Genomic DNA, 21,146 nt, shown 5'->3' with positions numbered 1-21,146 from the left:
TTAATCTGTGATGATCAATCAGAATAATAAATATATAATAATAATCACTAATTTCGATCTCCCAAAAAACACAAATTTTATTTGGGATTCAAATTTAAAAATTATTTTCTCTCAAAAAGTAAAGTTAGAAAATTTACACTTTAAGCCATCAGTCTTTTTTGTTTATTATTTTTACTAATTTAGCGTAACTCAATTTTTTGTAGCATAACCTATCTAAACCTAACGTAGCATAACCTAATCTATACTAGCATAACATATACTGATATAGTCAATCATAATTAAACAAACTAACATATTTAAATAAATCATATTTTAGGAGCAAAACGTATTTTTTAAGTAGACGAGATCAACCAAAAATAGGAATTGCCACAGACTTTTGTAACTGTCAACTAAGGATTTTATAACACTCAATTTTTTAACTTGTTTTTTGTCTGGAAAATATAATTCTCTTTATTCAAAAACTCATGCATAAAACAAATATTATTTTTCCCATTCTGTCTGGTAATATGAATGTAAAAACACAAGATAAAAGACATATCGCTAATTTTCTATCCTGTATATAAGCCCGAATAATAAAATTGTCTTAATACAAACGATTAGTTAACAATTTTTAAGGCAATTGCATACAAACAATATTGTCATAATTGATTATCACTAAAGGACTGTAATAATTACAGATAATAAAAATACACACGCTCAAAATGACACGCGCATATATATGGTAGTGAGGTTTGATTTTATGTCCTGATTTCTCAAAATAAAACAGTTAACTATTAGTTAAAGGCGTTTTAAACGCACGAAGCAGTTAGCGAGCATTTTTATTATTTATGTGTTTTTTATTTACTGAGATATTTCAATGTATCATGACATGTATAGTGTTACATTTAAAAAAAATATGTGCATCGTCAAACAAAAACTGTACCAGCACATCATAGATGTGTTTAGCAAGCATATTAAGGAGCTGGACGGTGCGAGCAAAATTAGAATCTGCGCGAATTTTAGTTCTAGTACAATCATGCTACAATTACGGATGCGATTGTAATTTACGTAAAAAAATAATGAAAATTAAATAAATTGTTTTTAAAATATGCTAAAATTTCTCTTTTCGAAGATTCTAATTTTAGCTACTCAAGAGTCAACAATTTATTTGGGCTCTTCTGCATTTTTAATGCTACTGTAATATAAATTTATTTAGATACATATAAGAACATTTTTTTAAGCGTCTTATTATCTAAAAAATATCACACCAATTTAATCTTTAAAGTCGAAACAAGTATAACTAAATTAAATTTTGCACAATATATCAAATATATTATTACATATGACGTTTTAATAGTATACAAAAATACCACAAATGCAACAATAAACCCTTCATGTGTATTTTATCACCCTAGCACGATTTGAATAACTTACAATGTATACATATATATGATACATATTGATATCAAATCTCACACAAACTCATACAATTTTAAATTTTTAATGTATATGTGAGTATGGGAATTAGATATTATTTTCAATACAAAAACATTTCAACACATCTAGATTTTGATACTCAGTAAAATGATTATCAATGTAAATAATAAAAGTCAAGATAAATCTGTAATGTTTTTTAATAATAATTAAAAGATGTACTTCTAACGATTAAATGCCACAACATTTACATAAGAAAAGGCAATAATATGTAAATACATGTTTTAAACTATTTTTTTTATAAATTTACAGAATATATTAAATTTATATATTAAGTCACTTATCATTTAAGCAAAAATAATTTTAAATAATAAATAACGAAATATTTTAAAAATAATTAAGAAAATATGTATTCAAGTTTGTAAGTCATTTATATTAAATGACTATATTAATAGTTTATTCACAGTATTTTTTTATGTTATAATATAATTTTTCTTCATATTATAGGCATAATAACAATAAATATATATTATTACTTAGACATTAGATTTATTTTCGTAAGCTATATTCTCTTGCACACCATAAAAAGTTGTTTTGGAAAAACACAATCGATGGTTTACTGTATAAAAATGGAAATTCCACTTTTATCTCGATCACCACACTTTTCTCGCACAAAGTAATTGGAGAAATCGATACAAAAAAATCGGCTGACTTTTTCTTTTATATTTATTTTTATTATTATTCTCAAGCAAAAAACGTCGATAGAAGCCATACAAAGCCTTTCGTTTGGTTTGCTAATTAGATCGCTTCTAGACAAAGGTATTCCTGTTTCAAAAACTAATGGTGGTCGTAAACTTTGATACTTTCGAATGTAGGTCAAAATAACAAATTTATTCTTAAATACCACTATGTATATTACAATACAGGTTGTTTTTCAAGATCTATCTTAATAGTATATTTATATGAATCTGTATTAAAATATATAAATTACGACTTTCAAGAGGGCAAACGACAACTTGAACTCGAAAGTTGAACCACACGATGTAATCAACTTTGGAAACAACCGCTAATGAGAATATTGTGTCTGTTGGGATTTAACCAAAGTTTTAACCGCAAATTAGCGACAATAATACACTCGAGAGAGTGCTAATTATATGATGTTTTAAGTGGTTAATTATTTTGTTACGTTCAGCCGTCTGGGTTCAAATTGAGGTTAAATAAACGTTTAATAGTTTTTTTATTACCTATCAAACGCAATAAAGTTTTCGTTAGCGGACCGTTAAATACTTACGAATTAATAATAAAATTCGTTAAATATTCACATTAAATTTTATAGGGTAGTATAAATCTTTTTAAATGGGTGAACCTGAAATATAATAGATCTACGAATAGATTAAAGAAAATTTATTTTTTATCAATGTACGAATGTATTCATATTTACACAATTTCAGTAGTTTATATGAACAACAAAATCACGAAAAACTGTCACCGATCGTTAGATTTTTAATGACGTATAGTTGAATTTTTCACTTTACGTTTCGCCAAAACTGTCTTTCGGCATCCTTATGAGGTTAAATTTAGTGCGCTTTATTTGTATTTGCACAAATAAGTGTATTAGACGCGTTTTCGTTTTTTTTAAATTTGCACCAACAGTGACAAAATAGATATTGTGATTTGTACAAAAAATCTAGTTTATTAATGCGCAATTAAAATATTTTTTACCTTTTTTTACTGTATCTCTAATTTTAATTTCATTGTACAAAATGTACTTTCTATTAAATATAATTATTTTTATTTTGTTAAAAAGGTTAAAATTGCTCTTCATTTTCAGAAACAACTCAATAAATTTTATTTGGCTTTAAAGTTTTTTTTAAGTATGTGACATTCAAAAGATCTGTCAGAGTTTTAACCACCTGCACAATTTTTTTATAATTTATGTGTAACTCTAATGACCATTTTAACAAATAAAAAGAAAAAGCCTAGAAAACCCTGCTACACACAGTATTCCACAAAATAGATAATTTTATAATTGCGTTTATAATTACAAATATTGCATGGATCACCTAATAGTACATTCGTCTCGAAACATTAATCAGCCATACGTACTTAAAAACACTACTCTTTGCTTGAAAAGGACGCTTACTCGCTCGCTAAACAATACAATCATGCTTGCGCATATTATTATCGTTCTTTTAGTTTTGGTTGCTAATCGCTGGAGTGGCCATTTAGACCGTTTTTTTTCAAGATTTGAACACATTTTGTGGGTTTGTCTGAAAATCAATACGATAGGCTCGCAAAAATTATTATCTGCAAGTCGCCAGAGCTGTCTCGAAATAGTATTATAAAATATGTTACACTTAAGCAAAACATACGAGCTTTGAGACACGAGAGACATCAGCGGATCGCCGCGGAGCATCACGAAAATACACGAAATCACAGCCGACAATAATACAACTCGACACACCAGAGAAGATTTTTTTAATTTTAAACTTCACTGCTTAATACCAGCATCAAAATTTCCCTACACATGTTTATAAAATAAAATAAAAATCACCAGTTTTCACAGCGTCTATTTAGCTGCAAAGACACGCCCTTTCAAACTTAAAACCTGAAAAAGACATTGTTTATTTTACAATTTGTAAGTGTACTATATTTTTTTATTTTTGTTAGTTAGTTTCTTATAGTAAATTTAATTGGGATAATTTTTTTTGAGATTCTGAATTTAAATAAGAAAAAGTCTATTCAATGTTTTTATTTTATTATTGTAGAAATCATTAAAAATTAAAAATTTTTTGGCAAAAAAGTTTTTGGCAATTATTGATCAAAATCATTTAATCCTGTGAAGTAAAAATATTATATTTAAGATTTTTAGTACAATCACTGTACTTACTAAAATGTCCATAAAATAATATTTAAGATAAATTGCCAGTGCAATTACCGCACATAATAAAAAGAGGCAAAATTTATTGCAAAACAGCTTTAAATAAGGCAATATAGTTTCATGTTTTTTTGTATCTGTTAAAAAATATTTAAAATATTAGACGAACTTTTTCCCGCTATAAATATTTGCAATTCTATACGATGTTTCTCCCAAAATATCATTAAGCATCTACTGGTAGCTTATTTTTGTTAAATTTTTTCATCATCACATAAAAATTGTGAAACTGTTCCATAAAAAAAAAAACAATTAAAACCATCGTTAAAAAGCCTACAATTTAAAATAAATAATATAATTATATATAACTGACCCGTTTAGTATTATATTAAAAACAAAAAAATAAATCATTACTAATTGACTGATATGTCTCATAAAATCTGTAGCACGCAATGCTTTCCTCTCTTTTACTTCAGACACTTCGACCTTCACAACCCAAATCGATGCCATTTTATTCCTCTTATTAAGCCATATTCCACAAATATCGTGCAAAAACCGCATCATAAACGCTTTCGCTTATAAGCGCACGACCCTTAAATCGATCAGATTTAGGGTTTGGCGTCCTTGGCTAGGTCGAAAGGCAAAAAAACTTTTTTTTAGGTTTTCACCCCCGCGGCTAGAGCTTTTCTCTACAATTAACGGACGCTCGGCCTAGGTAATAAATTTCCGCGCTAAGACCGCACTGTATGTACACAATATATACTTTATGTATCTTTTTCGAAACGAGAAAATATTGTGCTTTTATGGTCATTCGACGCTGGAGGATTTTCTTTTAAAAAAAATATATCCTTAGCTTGCAGCTACGAAATGGCAGTAACAGGGCATAGCGTGTTACGAGCAAGTTGGGTTATCTGTGCTAAAATCTGGCGCTAGTAACAAATTTCCCAATTGCAACTAGGTTAACCGTGAGATTCACTAAACTATGTTTCATGATGAATGTCCGAGTAAAACTGGTATCTCTTTTGACAAAATTGGTATTAAAAGCACCGTATAAATTCGTTTCATTAACTTATCATCGTTTTGATAACTTTAGCTCATTTTATATATATTAATAATATTTAAAAATAAATATATGTACAACATTAAATAAATTTTAGCAATAAGTTTTGTATTTATTTAATGACATAGGCACAGTTTAACTTACTAGTAGTTAAAAAGTAATGATAATACAAGAAAGAGGTAATGTTGCCATTGATTAACTCATACAAAATCGCTGAGATAGCCTCTTAAAGACAAAGTAATTTTATAAGCAATATCTATAAGTAAACTTTGCGAAAGTTATTAAAATATTAGCCAATCGAAATTGGGTGCTAAAGAAGAAAATCTTTCTTAACAAAATACTCTGTAGCTTGAAAATTATATAATAGCTTTACTTTTTAAACTTCAATAGCTATTTAGCTAATATTTTAAAATAATTTTTATATGAATGCTGATAATTTTCGTTTAAGAAATGCAGCAAATAAAATTATCTATTTTAGCAAAATTTAATATTTATATATACTGGAGAAAAAAATTAAACTGTTAATTTTAATTTGGTGGATCGTTGAATGCACTTAGCAAAAAAAAAAACAAGTTGCTCGCTTATAATTTTAATTTGAGTTTTTTTTATAATTTATTATTTATTTTATGAGTTACGATCGCGTCTCTAAATAGCAAGACTTCCAAGTCCAAACATATCGTCAAAATCGCTCCGAAGCAACCGTCTTCAAGCCAATTTTACCCAGAAACGATCGATATGATTTTCATTTTATATTTTATTCGTAACGTATGTTTATGTCATTAAATACAGATAAACCATTGTGGCGACCACACATATAGGCACATTTAAAAAGGCGATTGTCTCATTGTTATTGACCAAACCAAAAACGTTCATTCATTAACAATGGACGAACATCATGGCACAAGAGGGATTTCTTTTGACCACACAACACGGGTCGTTAAGAGAATCCTTTTTGTGACAAAACGGTACGGACGCAATCAATCACCACAATGCAAACCTTTTCTGAAGAATTCTAAAGTCTGGGGCCAAGCAATAAACACGCTTTCGAAAATACACATCCAATTTCTCGAATTCTAAGAAGCCACTGCAGCGATTGGCTAGGTGATCGATGCATAATCGCAATTGGCCAGCTAGCGTGCATCCTTCTAAAGAATATAAGCCTAGGCTCCGACGAGGAGAGGGCAGACGGTCCGAGATACGAGACGATCGGAGGCACCATACGAGATGGCCCAGACAGCAAAGACGGGCACAGACGACCAGAGAGCCAAGATCTACCAGCAGTTATCGGGAGGAAACAGCCACGCGCCCTCACCGACAAACCTGAAGATCACGCCTGACACTCGCCGCACGCAGCCTAAGAACCCTAAGCATCATCTACGGCCATCACCACCTGCGCCACGTTCACCTTCATCGCGAGAAACGTCACGCCGTAGTCGTCCATTTGTCACATGTAAATATAACTTAATAAAACAAGTCCATTTAGATTCGCACAAGAGTCTCTTTGGCCGCGAGGTCAACCACTTCTAGGGTTACGCCCACTTAAAAAAATATCAAACAATTAGAAATATTGATTAGGCATTTAATTTTAAACTTATTCTATCGAAACACATCAAATTGAATTGAGCTTAAAATAAGCATCATTACTTTTGAAAACCAAGAAAAAATCTTAAAAAAACACTCTCTAAAATTTATAATTTTTGTATCAATCACAAATGGTTCAACATATTTATTTACAGTTTCAGATAATACGTTGCTAATGTTGCCAGGAAACCGCGTGGCTCCGGAGTAGCCGACTTTAATTTGTCCCCACAGTAGTAAAAATTATCTTTTTACTAAAAAAAAAATAATTATAATTAAAATTATTTTCAAATGTTTAATAAAAAATTTTGAATTGTGTTTATTTTAGTTTTAGTAAAATCAGCGACATTATAAAAAAATATAACTACTTAAATCAGTGTCACTTAAACTTTACTGCTAATAAAATTTTATTAATATATATTAAAATAACAAAACACTGAACATCTTAAAGTAAGCTAAACTTATAATTATATATTATTTTTTCTTACTACATATTTTAATAAGTAAAGATGTCTAACTTTTATTATTCATGAACTTTTCAAGTTAGTGTAACAAGGACAAGTATAAATATTCACATTTTTGTATAACTTTACATCATTAGCTAGTCATATGATAATTTCCTTTGTTTCAGATGAGAGTAAAATATATATAAATATATATAAGGTACGTCTCTTTTTAATTTTTCACGACAAGGGTTTGGCGTGTACTTTTTTTCGTTCTTCTAAAACAAATTGGCGCTCCTTTGAGCCATGGAAGCGTTGGAGGCAAAAATGCTCATCGCTTTTCTCAAGTAAACAAAAGGATCGGATTGAAAATTGTAAACGAAAAAATGTACCTTTTTGAGTAACAGCAGGTCATCGTTCACTTTTTGTACCTTTGTTACGGGTCACCTGTTTGGCGACTAATGGACGATCCATCATAATATGCCTGAGCAAACGAGAATTGATGAATTATACTATGGTTGTGACGTCACAATGGACGTGTAAAGGCCATCAGTGTGCAACTGTTTGATTCTAATTGGGGTGTATACAATTAAATGCAGCGTTTTTAAATAATTATTACCTTTGATTTTGCTTTTGTATTTAATACAAAGCACTAGATAATATTATCATATATTCAAAATCAATAAGTTAATTTAATTTAATACTTAGATGGCTTACTATTTACTGATTTATATTTTGAAAGCAGGTTGTTATGAAATTTATATTCACTGATTTTTCTTAAGTTGGTAGTTTAAGACAATATGGCAATGTCAATGTGTTGGCAACCCTAATCACAACTTATTTTTGTGTGCGAGTTGCGGTCCGTATAGCGTATGTAGTGGCCCGCAAAAAAAAGTTGCTCACCACTGGTCTACAGTGGTGTAAGTAAGCCTATCAGTGTACACCGGCAAATCCAAATCAGAACAGTTCTAAAAGCTTCAATTAAAATTAACACACCTACCGTAAAAATAATACCACTAACGCATAATGCGTCATAAATTCATTTATCGAATAATGCAGACCGTACGTGACAATAAACGGAATAAACATGAGCATTACAATCACAATATATTGAGGACGGGCGAGCCTTTTCACGTGTTTTTACGATAAGCAAATTCATATTTTAAAATTATCACTCCATTTAAAACCTGACAGAAACTACTACTTTGCTTTTGACTTGGAAGAAATACGCACCAACTGAGCTTTTAACCTTAGAAACCAGATTAATCAGTTGCTTTTTATAAACCATTTAATTAAGTTCAACTAAAGCTGTAATCAAAATTCTTAAGAGTTTAAACCGACCTTCGGCGAGACTTGGGAGACTATGTGATGAAGTACTACGGCAAGAATAGATAAGTATTGCCTAAGCTTAATTAAGCTTTACTTAAGAACCCAACGCTTCTATTAACGACTTCGTATTCCTGCTTTCAGAATAGGACATAGTCGGTAGCGTTTCCAGTTTCGCAGTGGCTTTTATGTTTATATTGCTAGAGTTTGCAGTCAGAGTTAAACATTTTCTGGAGAGAAATTGTTGGTTGCTAGCAAACAATGCAACTTTTCATCCCTTGGCTGAGTTCCAACTGCATCCGTTTTATTCATACACATTACATTATAAGATGCATCTTCCGATCTACGCAACCCTTTCAAGTCTCGCATCGACGACCCTGACCCGCTCGAGCTAAAGTGACGCATCGTTGGCGAAATACTGAATTGTTGCAATACATCATGCGAGAGTGTCCGATTAATCACATCTGTCATCGGATACTACTATGATCGAATCCTTGGATGTAGCGTTTCAATCGCATGGATGAATAGCCAAAGTTTGGTAATTGAAACTATAAATTAATCAACTTTTTTTAAATTGTAAGGACCGTGCTAGGGCAAAGTTTGATAGTATTGTTCGTAGGATATTCGATTAAACCTAATCTCTCTTGCCTCTTGAGATTCAAATTAGGACATGGTTTGATTAATAAGTTTAGCCGTAACGACCACAATCATTGGTAGTGAAAGCTTTCTCGATCGAGATTTTGTGTGAAGTTTCGTTCCGGATCACAGGAAATATTATAATGTTAATAATGATGAAGAGTCTAACATTGAAAATTTAGACAAATTATATGTAAAAACAATAGCTAATAATGTTTGGTAAGAATTTGATATACGTAAGATCGGACTTGTTTCGGTGTTTGTTCTGTTTGGATTTGCATATAAATGAAATATCTAAAAGTAAATTAATGCACAATAATAAAATTAATAATAATAGAATTCACAAAAATTTGCGACGCACGCCTGTTTTTAAGATAAGCATTACACAATAAAAAAAAAGGGTGGTCCATTTTTTTCAACGAACGAATTCTACGAGTTTCGGTTATAGTGTTAACCACCAATTAACATTCTATTCACAAATGTGTTTCGAAGACGTAAAAGCATTTTTTGTTAAAAAGTCAATCAGACATAATCAATAATTACAAGTAAGTATTAACCACCAGACTGAAAGTCTGGAAATCAGTGACATCTAAATTATTAATTATAAATTATTATGTGCTATAAAATTTATATTAACTAGAGCTGTTTTTTTTAATAAAAGCTCATTTTTATTTATTAAAATTTGAGTGCCGCTGCCGTGGCTCGAACCTGTTACCTCAGAGTTACTAGTCTGTAACGCTACAGACTACGCTATTTCACCCTCAATAAATGAGTGCTTCTTTTAATCGCGATAATATGTATTTTTTAAATAATTTGCTTAACGACGGCAATAAACTGATCGGGCGATAGTGAATAGGTATGATATCTGCTTTGCCAGATTTTTTATCGGATGAATTATTGCCGTTTTCCAGATAATTGGGAATATTCCAAATATAAGCATGAATTTATTATTTTAGTTAAGCACTTAAGGCATACTAAAAATTCCTATTCAATATATTATACAATTTATCTATTCCTGGAGCTTATCGTTTCCAAATAAGAAAATCTGATAAGCTGACTTTTTAATGGATATATTCCCTAATTTTCAAAACCCGGCTGTAATTAAAACATATTATAACAATATAATAATATACTATATCCATTTATCAGAACTACAAAGTATTGCTTTATAAATTATAATATAATATATCAAAATTCCTGTTCATTTTCAGACCTGAATACCACGCTCGTTCAGTTTGGCTTAAAACAGATTTTGCGCCAATTAAAGGGTTTTTTGCCAAATTGCAACGAATGATATTTTTAAATAGTTTAAAATCATACCATTTGGTTAGCTTTGTGTTGACTATCAAACTGTCTGATACATTAAAATAATATTTTTGTATTTGTATACAATTAATTACACTGATGTTGAGCTTTTATTTGACATTTATATCAATAATACGTAAAACATATTCCGATTGAAACATCCATTTTTAAGGTATGAGATGCAATCTTAAATCATATTTAGCTGTAAATTTTATACTGCTACATTAAACGTCCTAAATGAGAGTTCATTTCAAGTTTTTCTAGTATGTGCCTTTATCCCCGAGTCTCTAGAGGACGATATGCGACGTGAGAATATCGGAGAATTTATACATATTCCGCGGTGGATTATGTCACCTGAGATACGCTTTTGTAATAAAGACAAGAAAAAACCAAGAGGAACAAGAGAAAAAGAAAATAGGTTATATTGTGAAATATTAGCGTCTCAGAGGCGTACCTTTGTAATTTACTTATCTTGGGTTATGCATATAAAATGTATTTTTTATCATATATACTATATATATACATTCTGTTTATATTATATATTAATGATATAGTTAATAATGTAAAAAGGGTAAAATACATATGTTTACAGACGACACATTATTATATTGCTGAAGTGATAATATAGAAGAAGTTGTAGATAATTTAAATAATGACAAGTTTAATATAAATATGGTTGAAAAATAATGTAATTAAACTAAATAAAAATAAAACTAAATGTATGTTTATTAATTATAAAAATATGTTAGATAATAATATAAAATATTTAGGAGTAATTGTAAATAAAAAAAAGTTTAATTATAATTAAATATTGAAAACAATTAAAATAAAAATTATTATATTATCCAGAATAAAAAATATGTATAGTAAATATACAAAAAAAAAAAATTTACAATGGTATTATATTGCCCTATTTTAATTATTGTGCAACAATATTAAATATTTTCAATAAATTAGATAAATCGGTGTTGCAAAAATTACAAAATAGGGAGATGAGAGTAGTCTTAAATAAAAATAAATTTACTAAAAAAATTATATATATATAAAAACTATGTATAATTATGAACTTTATTTATAAAATATAGATAAATGTAGAATTGCATTTAAGTTATAAAAAAGAAAAGATGCAATAAAAAACATATGTAAGAAGAGGGAGAAGTGTTCCTAAAATTGAACAGTAATTCAAAATTAACTACAATGGCGGATAAATTTCATGTTTCTTACAAAACTATTATGATTGATAGATTTATAAGTTTAAAAATATTCATGGAATAACGGATTATTAATCTGATATTACCGCAGATGAAACTAAAGTAAGTTTTATAAAATTGTAGCTAAGAAAGATTTAATTTTCGTCATAATATATACATTTTAGAATCAACGGTTAAGATTAAATTTTGTCATGAAACAAAGTAAGATAGAAAAAATGGCACCGAAATATTTCAGAACCAATTTTGTATTGCTTTTGTCTGTGAACGTGTGATAATTATAATTTATGAATTTGCCTAACGTAAAAACACGTGACATGGCTCACCCGTCCCAATATATAGTTGACAGTAAAAATGTGTTTATACTACAGGATTAACAGAAACTTTATGAATTGCCGACCATTATCAACTCTCGAAAATTTTAAAATTAAAATTTTCTATGAAAATTTTATAATCCACTATTTATGGATCACCTAATTGTATAATAGATACAAAATTTGCTGTGTTAAATTTGATTTTTTGCATATGCTTAACTATATATTATACTTTTAACCGTACATCATTTGTAATTAAAATTAAAATTGTCTAATTACTACTTGTAACATAGTTGCATCTAATATTATAGCTAGTAAATGCATTTTCGATAGAATTTCGAACAGTCTTCATGTGCATCCCAGAAATTTTCGATCCAAAGTTATAATCGTTACCATCCTAACATAAACTTTGCCCTCAAGTTTCAACTATTCAACAACGACCAACAATAGTATGGAAACGACCATAATTGCGACGATTACGCTACAGTTTCGAATGTCGTTTTCGCCGCAATCGTGTTGAGCTTTTAAGAGCTTTTTTAAATAGTTGGTGTTTGCACAGCATTAGCGCGAATCCATGTGCGCTTTAACGATGTAAACAGGGCCGTAATAAGCGCAGCCTTCCGGATTAGTGAAACACAACTTGCTATACACACTGAGGAGCTTCTAATTAGACCTTAGCACAGCTCACTTGAACCAGCTTCAATTTATATAATAGAATCGTGGAAAACTAACACACGAGAGACAGATGCGCACAGCTCTGTGAAAGCTCTGTTAATCATTACGCTTCAAATAAATAGATTATGTTTTAGAACTTGAATATGTTTTTTTTTAATAATTTACTAATATGTCCTATCATGAAAACAGTTATTGTACAACATTTTCCACTTGAGTACATAAAAAAAACAGTTGCGCGCACTCGTGTACGATACCGACATTGTGAAAAGGGTTAAATGTGTTTTTCTTACGGTTTAAACACGTTTTCCGGCACTACAAATAAATATTAAAGCCTTACCTAGAACGAAGTAGAAAAATCTGAATGCTCTTACCTGAAACAAAAAAAAAGTTTTATTAGAGACGCTGTCAGATTATATTTTACTCGGTGGAAGAATGACCATTTTTTTTATTTCAATTTATGGTTGAGTTTTGTGTTGATACCCTTCGTAAATAATGCTATTAAGTTAACAATAAAATACCTTGATGTATAAAAAAACTACACGCTATTTAATTTTATTTTATAGGAAATATGTATAATTTGTATTTTTTTAATTGTACTTTGACACAAAAAATACATTTTATTTTTCAAGATCTATTGTATGTAATGATCTAAATTATGAATAAATAAATTATAAAATGTAGTTTACTCATATATTGCTAAAGTAGTATTTTGTTACTAAATCTGATAAAACATATTTTTTTTAAAATGATATTTACAAATAATTTTTTAGATTTATTAAATTTATTTTAAGATTGTATTTTTAACAGCGATTTACAACCGCTGATAAGATTATTAGTACATACTATATATATTTTGGTTAAACCGTGTTTTTTGATGTTAGAAATATATTATTTAAAAATGCATCAATTTCATAAATTTCCGGAAGAATAAAATAAAACTATTCTCCATGGATTGCCGAAAGCAATTTCAGCGAAACGTCGAGTAAAAAATCTTTATTGAACGCAGAAAAAAAATACTTAAATTTATATATATTATATAATAAATACATTGAAAATCCGAATTAATATAATAATTTTATTTAAAACACTTGCGTTAATTAAATTAAATGTACCCAAAATGTGAATATGTTAGAAGACATTTTACAGTGTAAATTTAAAAATATACACCTAAATATGTTAATTACGATGAAAAATAAGCTATAATTTAAAATATCTATTAATATTATTTTATTACAAATTTGACCATTACAACTTGACAGGTATCTCTAATCCGTTACAATAGCCTATATATAAACACCAATTATACAATTAAACATTTTAAGTAATAATAAAAAAAACAGTTATGGCGAACATCAGAAATAAATAAGCACCACTCCATATAATTTTTTTAAGCTCCTCATAGCTATCGTTGGAAACATTCCTGTATTTTGCAATCTCGTTAAAAACTGGACGATTTGTGCAAAAATCGTTCATAATCCCAGACGTCCTAGCCACAACGGTCAAGAATAAGGGACGCGATCGCGACCCTAGGGCTTTATTAAGTAGACGCTACATTATATATATTTGTTTAACTTTTGTTGTAAAATCAATGCGTTACAATGGGGTAAAACATGCACACTGGGTTAGTAAATTAGACATAATTATAACCTTCAAGTATCAACCAGCAAATTAAAAGTCAGAGAATCGTTTTAATCTAAAAAAATAATTCATATTATAATTTATAGTCAATAGATGTCACTTAGCAACTGAGGCTGGTTAAAATTAGTAGCAAATTTTTATGTAAAAAAAAATTGAGTCTGCTGTTTTGGCTCGAACCTGTGTACTTTTTGTTTATAATCTAGATCTTACGGACTATACAATTCCAACCTTATAAATATACGTATAACAAGTTATGTGCCAATTTTTTACTCGTGTATATTTTATTACCAGATAAGGTTTATTAAATGAACAAAAAAGTATTATTTCATGACAGCTGTATAAATGAGCTGTTTAATACACGGCCCACTCAGCAATTATTTACGGCCTTCAAGTTAATTAAAAAATAAATCACACATACTTGTTGCGTTGTATAAAAAATGTGAATCAAACTACAATTACTTATATAAAAAATTAAAAATACATCATTTAAATGTCAGATAAACATAAAAAAAAAAATATTTTTATATTACATAATAGCAAACTAATTTGCTAAATTTTTAAAGAAAATATTTTAGTGATAAAGGAATTTATTACAGTGAATGTGTATTTTTCAGTGAGATTATTTTTCATGAGTTTAAATATATTTTCACTAACAGTTTCAGTAAAGTCATATCCGAATATTCCCTAAAATGAAACTTAGTTAAGCAGTTGCGAAACTTAAATTTTCATAAATAACCTCAAGTAATTTTAAAATATTTGTAAATTCCTAAACCCTAGAAATGTATGTTAGATGACTATGAATATGTGCGTAATAAATGTTTAATCTAGTTTTATACGATAATATATATTGAAACCTTAGTAACGTTTTATATATAATATAATCAATATGGTTATAAAAAATAAAATTTTGAACTAAAAGTAGACTAATTATTTTATATTATCTAGAGAATTATTTATAGTGAACATCAAAATTATCATTTAATATTATATAATTAGTTATTTTTATTAATTGCTTATTATGTAAAATAATATGATTTAGCCTTTTATTTTCTTGAAGTTTTTATATCGATTTATTATCAATATATTACTTATGTTACTACATATCACATTACGTGTTTTATTTTTTTCAACATAAATAATTTTATCATAATTATTAAATGTTCAAAACTACTTTTTTATTTGGTATATCTAACGGAATTTTGATATGACTTCACTGAAATGACAGTAAAAATATAATTTCTCTGGTAATACACATGCATTGTAAAAAATACAAAACATGCTGAAAAAATTAACAAATTTACTGAATATTAAACAATTACAAAAATAAATTTATAACCTATTAAATAGAATAATTAAATTTACTAATAAGTGCTTAAAATTAGGTGGAAAATGGTACTAAGTGCACAATTTTAATTAGCAATTAAAATCGTTTAAGACTTTTACATAAAATAAAACAAATTTAAGCTATTAGAGTCAGGGCATATATTAATCGTACACATACCAAACGCAATATCCCCGGATTCATATTAAATAGAATGACGACGTTGAAAATTTCACAGCTTTCTAAATATTATTCAGCAGTGATAAAGTTCGACAATAAACCGAATCATCAAGATTGTTTAAATGATCAAAAAATTCTAGGAGTACTAATTTTTTTCCAATCTTAGGTAATCTAAAAACAGCCCTATCAAATATTTTGTTTTGAATAGTTGAGACAAAATTTTTATTTAGAACTACTACTTTTTTCTGACTTAAAATTAACAAGAGACTTAACATTAAATGGTATCTATTAACTGTTCTAAAAGCATTCAAATTACTTGCAAAACGCCCTTTTGGCATTCTAGTATCGCTATTAGTAAATCAGTGACGTTAAAAATGTTGTTATTTTTTTAACTATATCGGAACAATAAAATTATCAGTAAATGATTTGTCATAAAAATAATTCGGTATTCATTGACAATATTGTATGTATTTTAATTTAAAACGGGACTTTCATAAAAAACATGTACATAAGATATCGTCGGTACCTAAAATAGGTACCAAGGCCTAGATTATTCCATTTCATATAATTTTGAAACATTGTTTATCACATTATCATCTAGAGGCAAAGACGCGTAAAATTTACTTCCATATAAAAAATGTCGATACGCGCTACGGATGACTCACAAATGCGTCCCGCGGACTCGAGCGTATTTACATTAATTCTATTAATCTAAGAAAGGTTGAATTAGCGATTTGGTTTCATTTTTCTCGCGGTAGACAAATGGCCCAATCCCTCGGCTAATTTATCCGTAATCCTTGCAAATGTACGCACATCTAAAGATAACGGAGGGTTTTACGACTCGCTCTCGGTAGCGCCTCTTTGTTAGAAAGTGGCCCGAGGAAAGGCCGAGTTGATTTATGGCAGCCGCTGGCACAGGCCGACCGCAATGTGAAACGGTTTTGGTGGCCTGCCATGTCATGTCATAGCCATATGTCAACTTAACTAGATACGAAACGCCGTGCTCAACAATTTTAACGCTATGTCACGTAAATTGCCATTAGATACCTACCACCGAGGTTAAGCGGTGTGAGGCTTAGGAAAAACCGCATGTGTTGGCTGTGACGGATTTCGCGATTCACCAACCGATGTTGGTTTAATCAGATCTCGTCTCAGACAGTGCTGAAATGCGGAACCAATTATTTCATGGAGATTGATGAGGGTTTAAGCATTAGATTTATCTTCAAATTCACGTTTTTTAACTTACAGCCATGGACAATTCAATTTAAGCAAATAATTTATCAAATATACTAAGCAGATAAAATATTATTTTATAAAAAAAATATTAAATGTCTTATCAAAATAAATGATTTTTTGTATTGATAGAACATTTTAGTAGAAATCAGAATATTTTTATATCACACAACATATTAAATGAAATAGCATTTTATCTGCCTCTTATATTTCACTTAAACACTTCAAAAACAGTTGTACAATCCTTAGTATTTTAATAACTAATATATTTTATAATATAAACTAAAACGTTTAATTTTTCCTGGTGTCCCTATCGGTATATAAGAAAATATACATACTACCCATTACCATTGTTATACGAATACCTTTAGTAACGATTAAGTGTATACTTGGAAAAGCACTTATTTAAGCTGTTAGTAGAGTTCTAATGCCAACCTGAGATTCTAATTACGTTTGTGCTTTACCTGAAACCATTTTTAAAATCTATCCGGTAAGCAAAACTATTCAAATTTTAAACTAACGGTTTATAAACACAACTGAATTTTTAGTGAATGTAACACAAAGTGTGCAGTGTCATGTGCTCGTTACTATGACTATCCATTATTAACTACCAGCTTTCCGTCGACTCCCAAAGCAAATCCTTTAATACCACCCATCGTTATTACAACACTCTCTTTGTAAAATCTAGCGTACGTGTTTCAAGTGCTAAAGTCGAGGTCTTTAACATTTAGGGTGGTTTCGGGGTCGAAACAGTTAAAGGTGGAAACATAAACAAAGGGTCTTACGTGACCTCTGCAACATGAAAAGTTGATATAAATCGACGATCTCAACGGTTAGATTGGGAATTATTTTCTAAAAATATGAAACTAAAAAGCGAAAAAATATAAGCCAGCAGCTATGGGTACTATTGGAAACACGATTGGAAACTGGAGATGAGTTCTCGATACTCTTGATTATACACTTTTTATTCTTTGAAGCAGTGGTAGCCAAGACGTCGACTACAGAACCATTTTATGTTGCACGCTTATTACTTTGATGGAATCTACAAAATATTTTCATTGCTCTCCTCAAAGTTTTCATTTAATTAAATTTAAATATATAAGCAGTACCTAATATGTATTATACATATAATATATATATACAAATACAACGTGCTTCATGAATACTCATTAAAGCAATTTATAAAAAAAAATACAAAAAAAAACAATTATTTATTAAGAAAATGACAGATTGTCTATCTCTGGTTTAAATCGTTTGATTTAAAACTTAATTAAACAGATTGGAAATTTAATAAGAAAAAATTATGCGTAATTGTATGCATGTATAAGACTTTGCCAACTACAACAATCATTAAAATTTGTTTATAACGACATATTGAATGTTCATAAATGATATTAGAAGATTTTTGTATTAAAAACAACCCTTTAAATGGAACCCTAAATTTTTAAAATAAAGAGCAATTTGCTCTATAAATAAATAATAATTATAAAACTGTAGTGTTAGTACTTGGTATTGAGAACTTATTTCTAATGAAAGCACAGGATAAATCAAACCTCGTCTCTGTCCTTCTTCATAGATCCTCCATGGCCTCCTCCGGTGCTCTGCACGGTGTTCATCTTGGCTATTGGTGATTAAGCACTAACAATTCACTGACACACTTGGAACTTTTCTTGAACTTAGCTCTAGAACGAGTGTGTTTTTTATCTGATGCCATAATCTATCACGGACATCTGATCTGCCTAAATGAAATTTGCCGTTTTTACTGGTGCGAAGCAGGTGCGATATATTGGAGAATGATCTTACAACCCAAAGCGACCCTTTGTGCCGAGAGACAAAATGGCGGATCGGCTATCGTTTTTCTATTCATTTTTATTAAAAAAAGTTACATGTGATTCGATACTTTTATTATTATATTATATTCTATGTTATATTATAATTTATATAAAATAAAAAATAAAGGTTGTGGGAGTATTATTTAAGAAAGGCTAAACGCTTAAATAAAGAGCTTTATATTTAATTGGGAAAATCTCTTAACAGACGGATAAAAGTACTATTGTTTGTTAATTATAATAATAAGATAAAATTAGCAGCATTATTATTATATTTTGTGGAACGCGTTTGATGTTTCTCAAAAACGATAATGTTATTTATTTAACCTTATCGTTAGCAATCTTACGAATTATATTAACAGAATTTTTCGTTTGAAGCTTAACATCAAAGTGTGTAAATAAAAATTCGATGTTTGACTTTTGGTTTAATAGCAAGCCTTATTAGTTATTTTTAATTGGTTTAGAGCTTTTTAAGCAAAAAATGGAAAATGCAAATAATATTTGGGCTGTAAGATCATAATTAATTATTAATTATCACTGATTAAGTTTTCACTAATTTTTCTAATGTCACGGACGCGTAAATTATTTTTAACGGTATTAACAATTTATAGTTAAGAAAAAACCGTTGTCACTAATACACAAACTATGTTTAACTCGTTGTTATGCAGTTATCTCATATTACAACAAAAGATTCAAAATAAATAAAAAAATATATTTAAATCTATTTTAATATAATAATATAAATAAAAAAATCTTGCAAAATAAATTCTGTATATATGTATAGAACTCTAAATGGCAGTGAATCATTAAATTTGCATTAAAAAATTGGTTTTTCGAATAATTCTTCAAAATGTAATTCTATATAATTTGCAATATTTTTAAGAAAAATCGTACCTTAATCAATTGCTTAATATTTTTTTAATAATAATAAATATTATATCGCGACCACCCATAATCGTTGCAAAAAAATTATAAATTAAGACGCAGAATAAATTGCTCCTCGCCATTTGCGTTCATCATCTGCGTTAATCAACGATATTGTGCATCTGAACAAGCGCATTTTTAACGGTAGGTATCCATTAACAGTTTCAAAACACTTGCGTTGAACTGTAAATCGTATAAAATATAGAAGCAATGGTTGGTATTTAAATGTATTGAGACTGAAAAAGCGTAATCCGTAAGGCACTAACAATATTAATCTTGAGGCCTCGGGTTCGAGCTTAATTTTGACGCCCTCACTGATCAGTAATTCTCACAGCATTGTATTATGCTTATTTTATAAAATGCAAAAAGTTGAATGATTATGCAAAGCAATATATTTTTTAATTAAATAATATTGCACAGGCTATTCATTCATTGTTTGCACTAATTGGCTAAATAAATTAATATCGGAAAAACCGAGATAAAAATAAGAATATATTCGAATTGTTGAAGACTAAAAATGATATCGTCTCTTTATTAAAAATACATATACACACATACTATATATATATAAATATATAACAAAGTGAAATAAAATTACAAACTGGCCCGGATTTCAGGATCTACTGTAAGCCTACAGATAATAATATCAATTTGAGAAAAAAATTTGATCTCAACTGAAAACGTAATCGAATTCAATGCGATTGACATTTTAAAATTAGGATCGATTCTATGTCGACCTTTGACAATATTTCAAAGCTTATTACAATTATATTAAATAAATAATATTCCATATATCATACTTTGAATTATTAAAAAGGTTATATTTTTTTTTTAATATTTTAAATTTATTAGCAACTTTAAAAATCACTTCTAAGATCCTACAAAATATATTTACTAGCTTTGCTTTTAATAATATATACATAAAAAATAAACATTTTTAGAGAACAACGTCACATTACACGTTCGTTATATTCTTTATTTTTCAAAGCATGACCTGCGAATCGGTTCAACCATCCGAAGTCTAACGAGCTGTAGAAAACTCTGCAGCTTATTTTCCGCTTGGGGATAATATATGCCAAATCGTGACATTTTTGCGGAATAGACCGGGAATTTCTACCCAAAATTACTGCAGCGCTTTTAAAATTCTTAATGTAGCACCACATAGGTTTTTTTTGAAGGGAGAATATC

General features: G+C 28.9%; 1 protein-coding gene across 5 annotated transcripts in view; it reads right to left on the bottom strand.

The window, feature by feature from the left end:
• LOC148231529 (inactive dipeptidyl peptidase 10) overlaps window positions 1–21,146 on the bottom strand; it is a 349,615-nt gene that overhangs the window by 158,916 nt on the left and 169,553 nt on the right. For 2 of the 5 annotated variants that reach the window (XM_088192824.1, XM_088192825.1), the window contains exon 2: window positions 18,759–18,944. The exons of the other annotated variants lie outside the window; for them this stretch is intronic. In XM_088192824.1, the coding sequence (XP_088048950.1) occupies window positions 18,759–18,821 (63 nt within the window). In that variant the 5' untranslated portion in view covers window positions 18,822–18,944. The remainder of the gene's footprint in view (window positions 1–18,758; window positions 18,945–21,146) is intronic. 5 annotated transcript variants of the gene reach the window in all.

Source organism: Plectrocnemia conspersa, unplaced genomic scaffold, assembly GCF_051122295.1.
Source record: "Plectrocnemia conspersa isolate PC_06_02 unplaced genomic scaffold, ASM5112229v1 ptg000009l, whole genome shotgun sequence".
NCBI lineage: Eukaryota > Metazoa > Arthropoda > Insecta > Trichoptera > Polycentropodidae > Plectrocnemia > Plectrocnemia conspersa.
The sequence above is the reverse complement of the archived record's forward strand: the minus strand, read 5'-3'. Positions and strand labels throughout refer to the sequence as shown.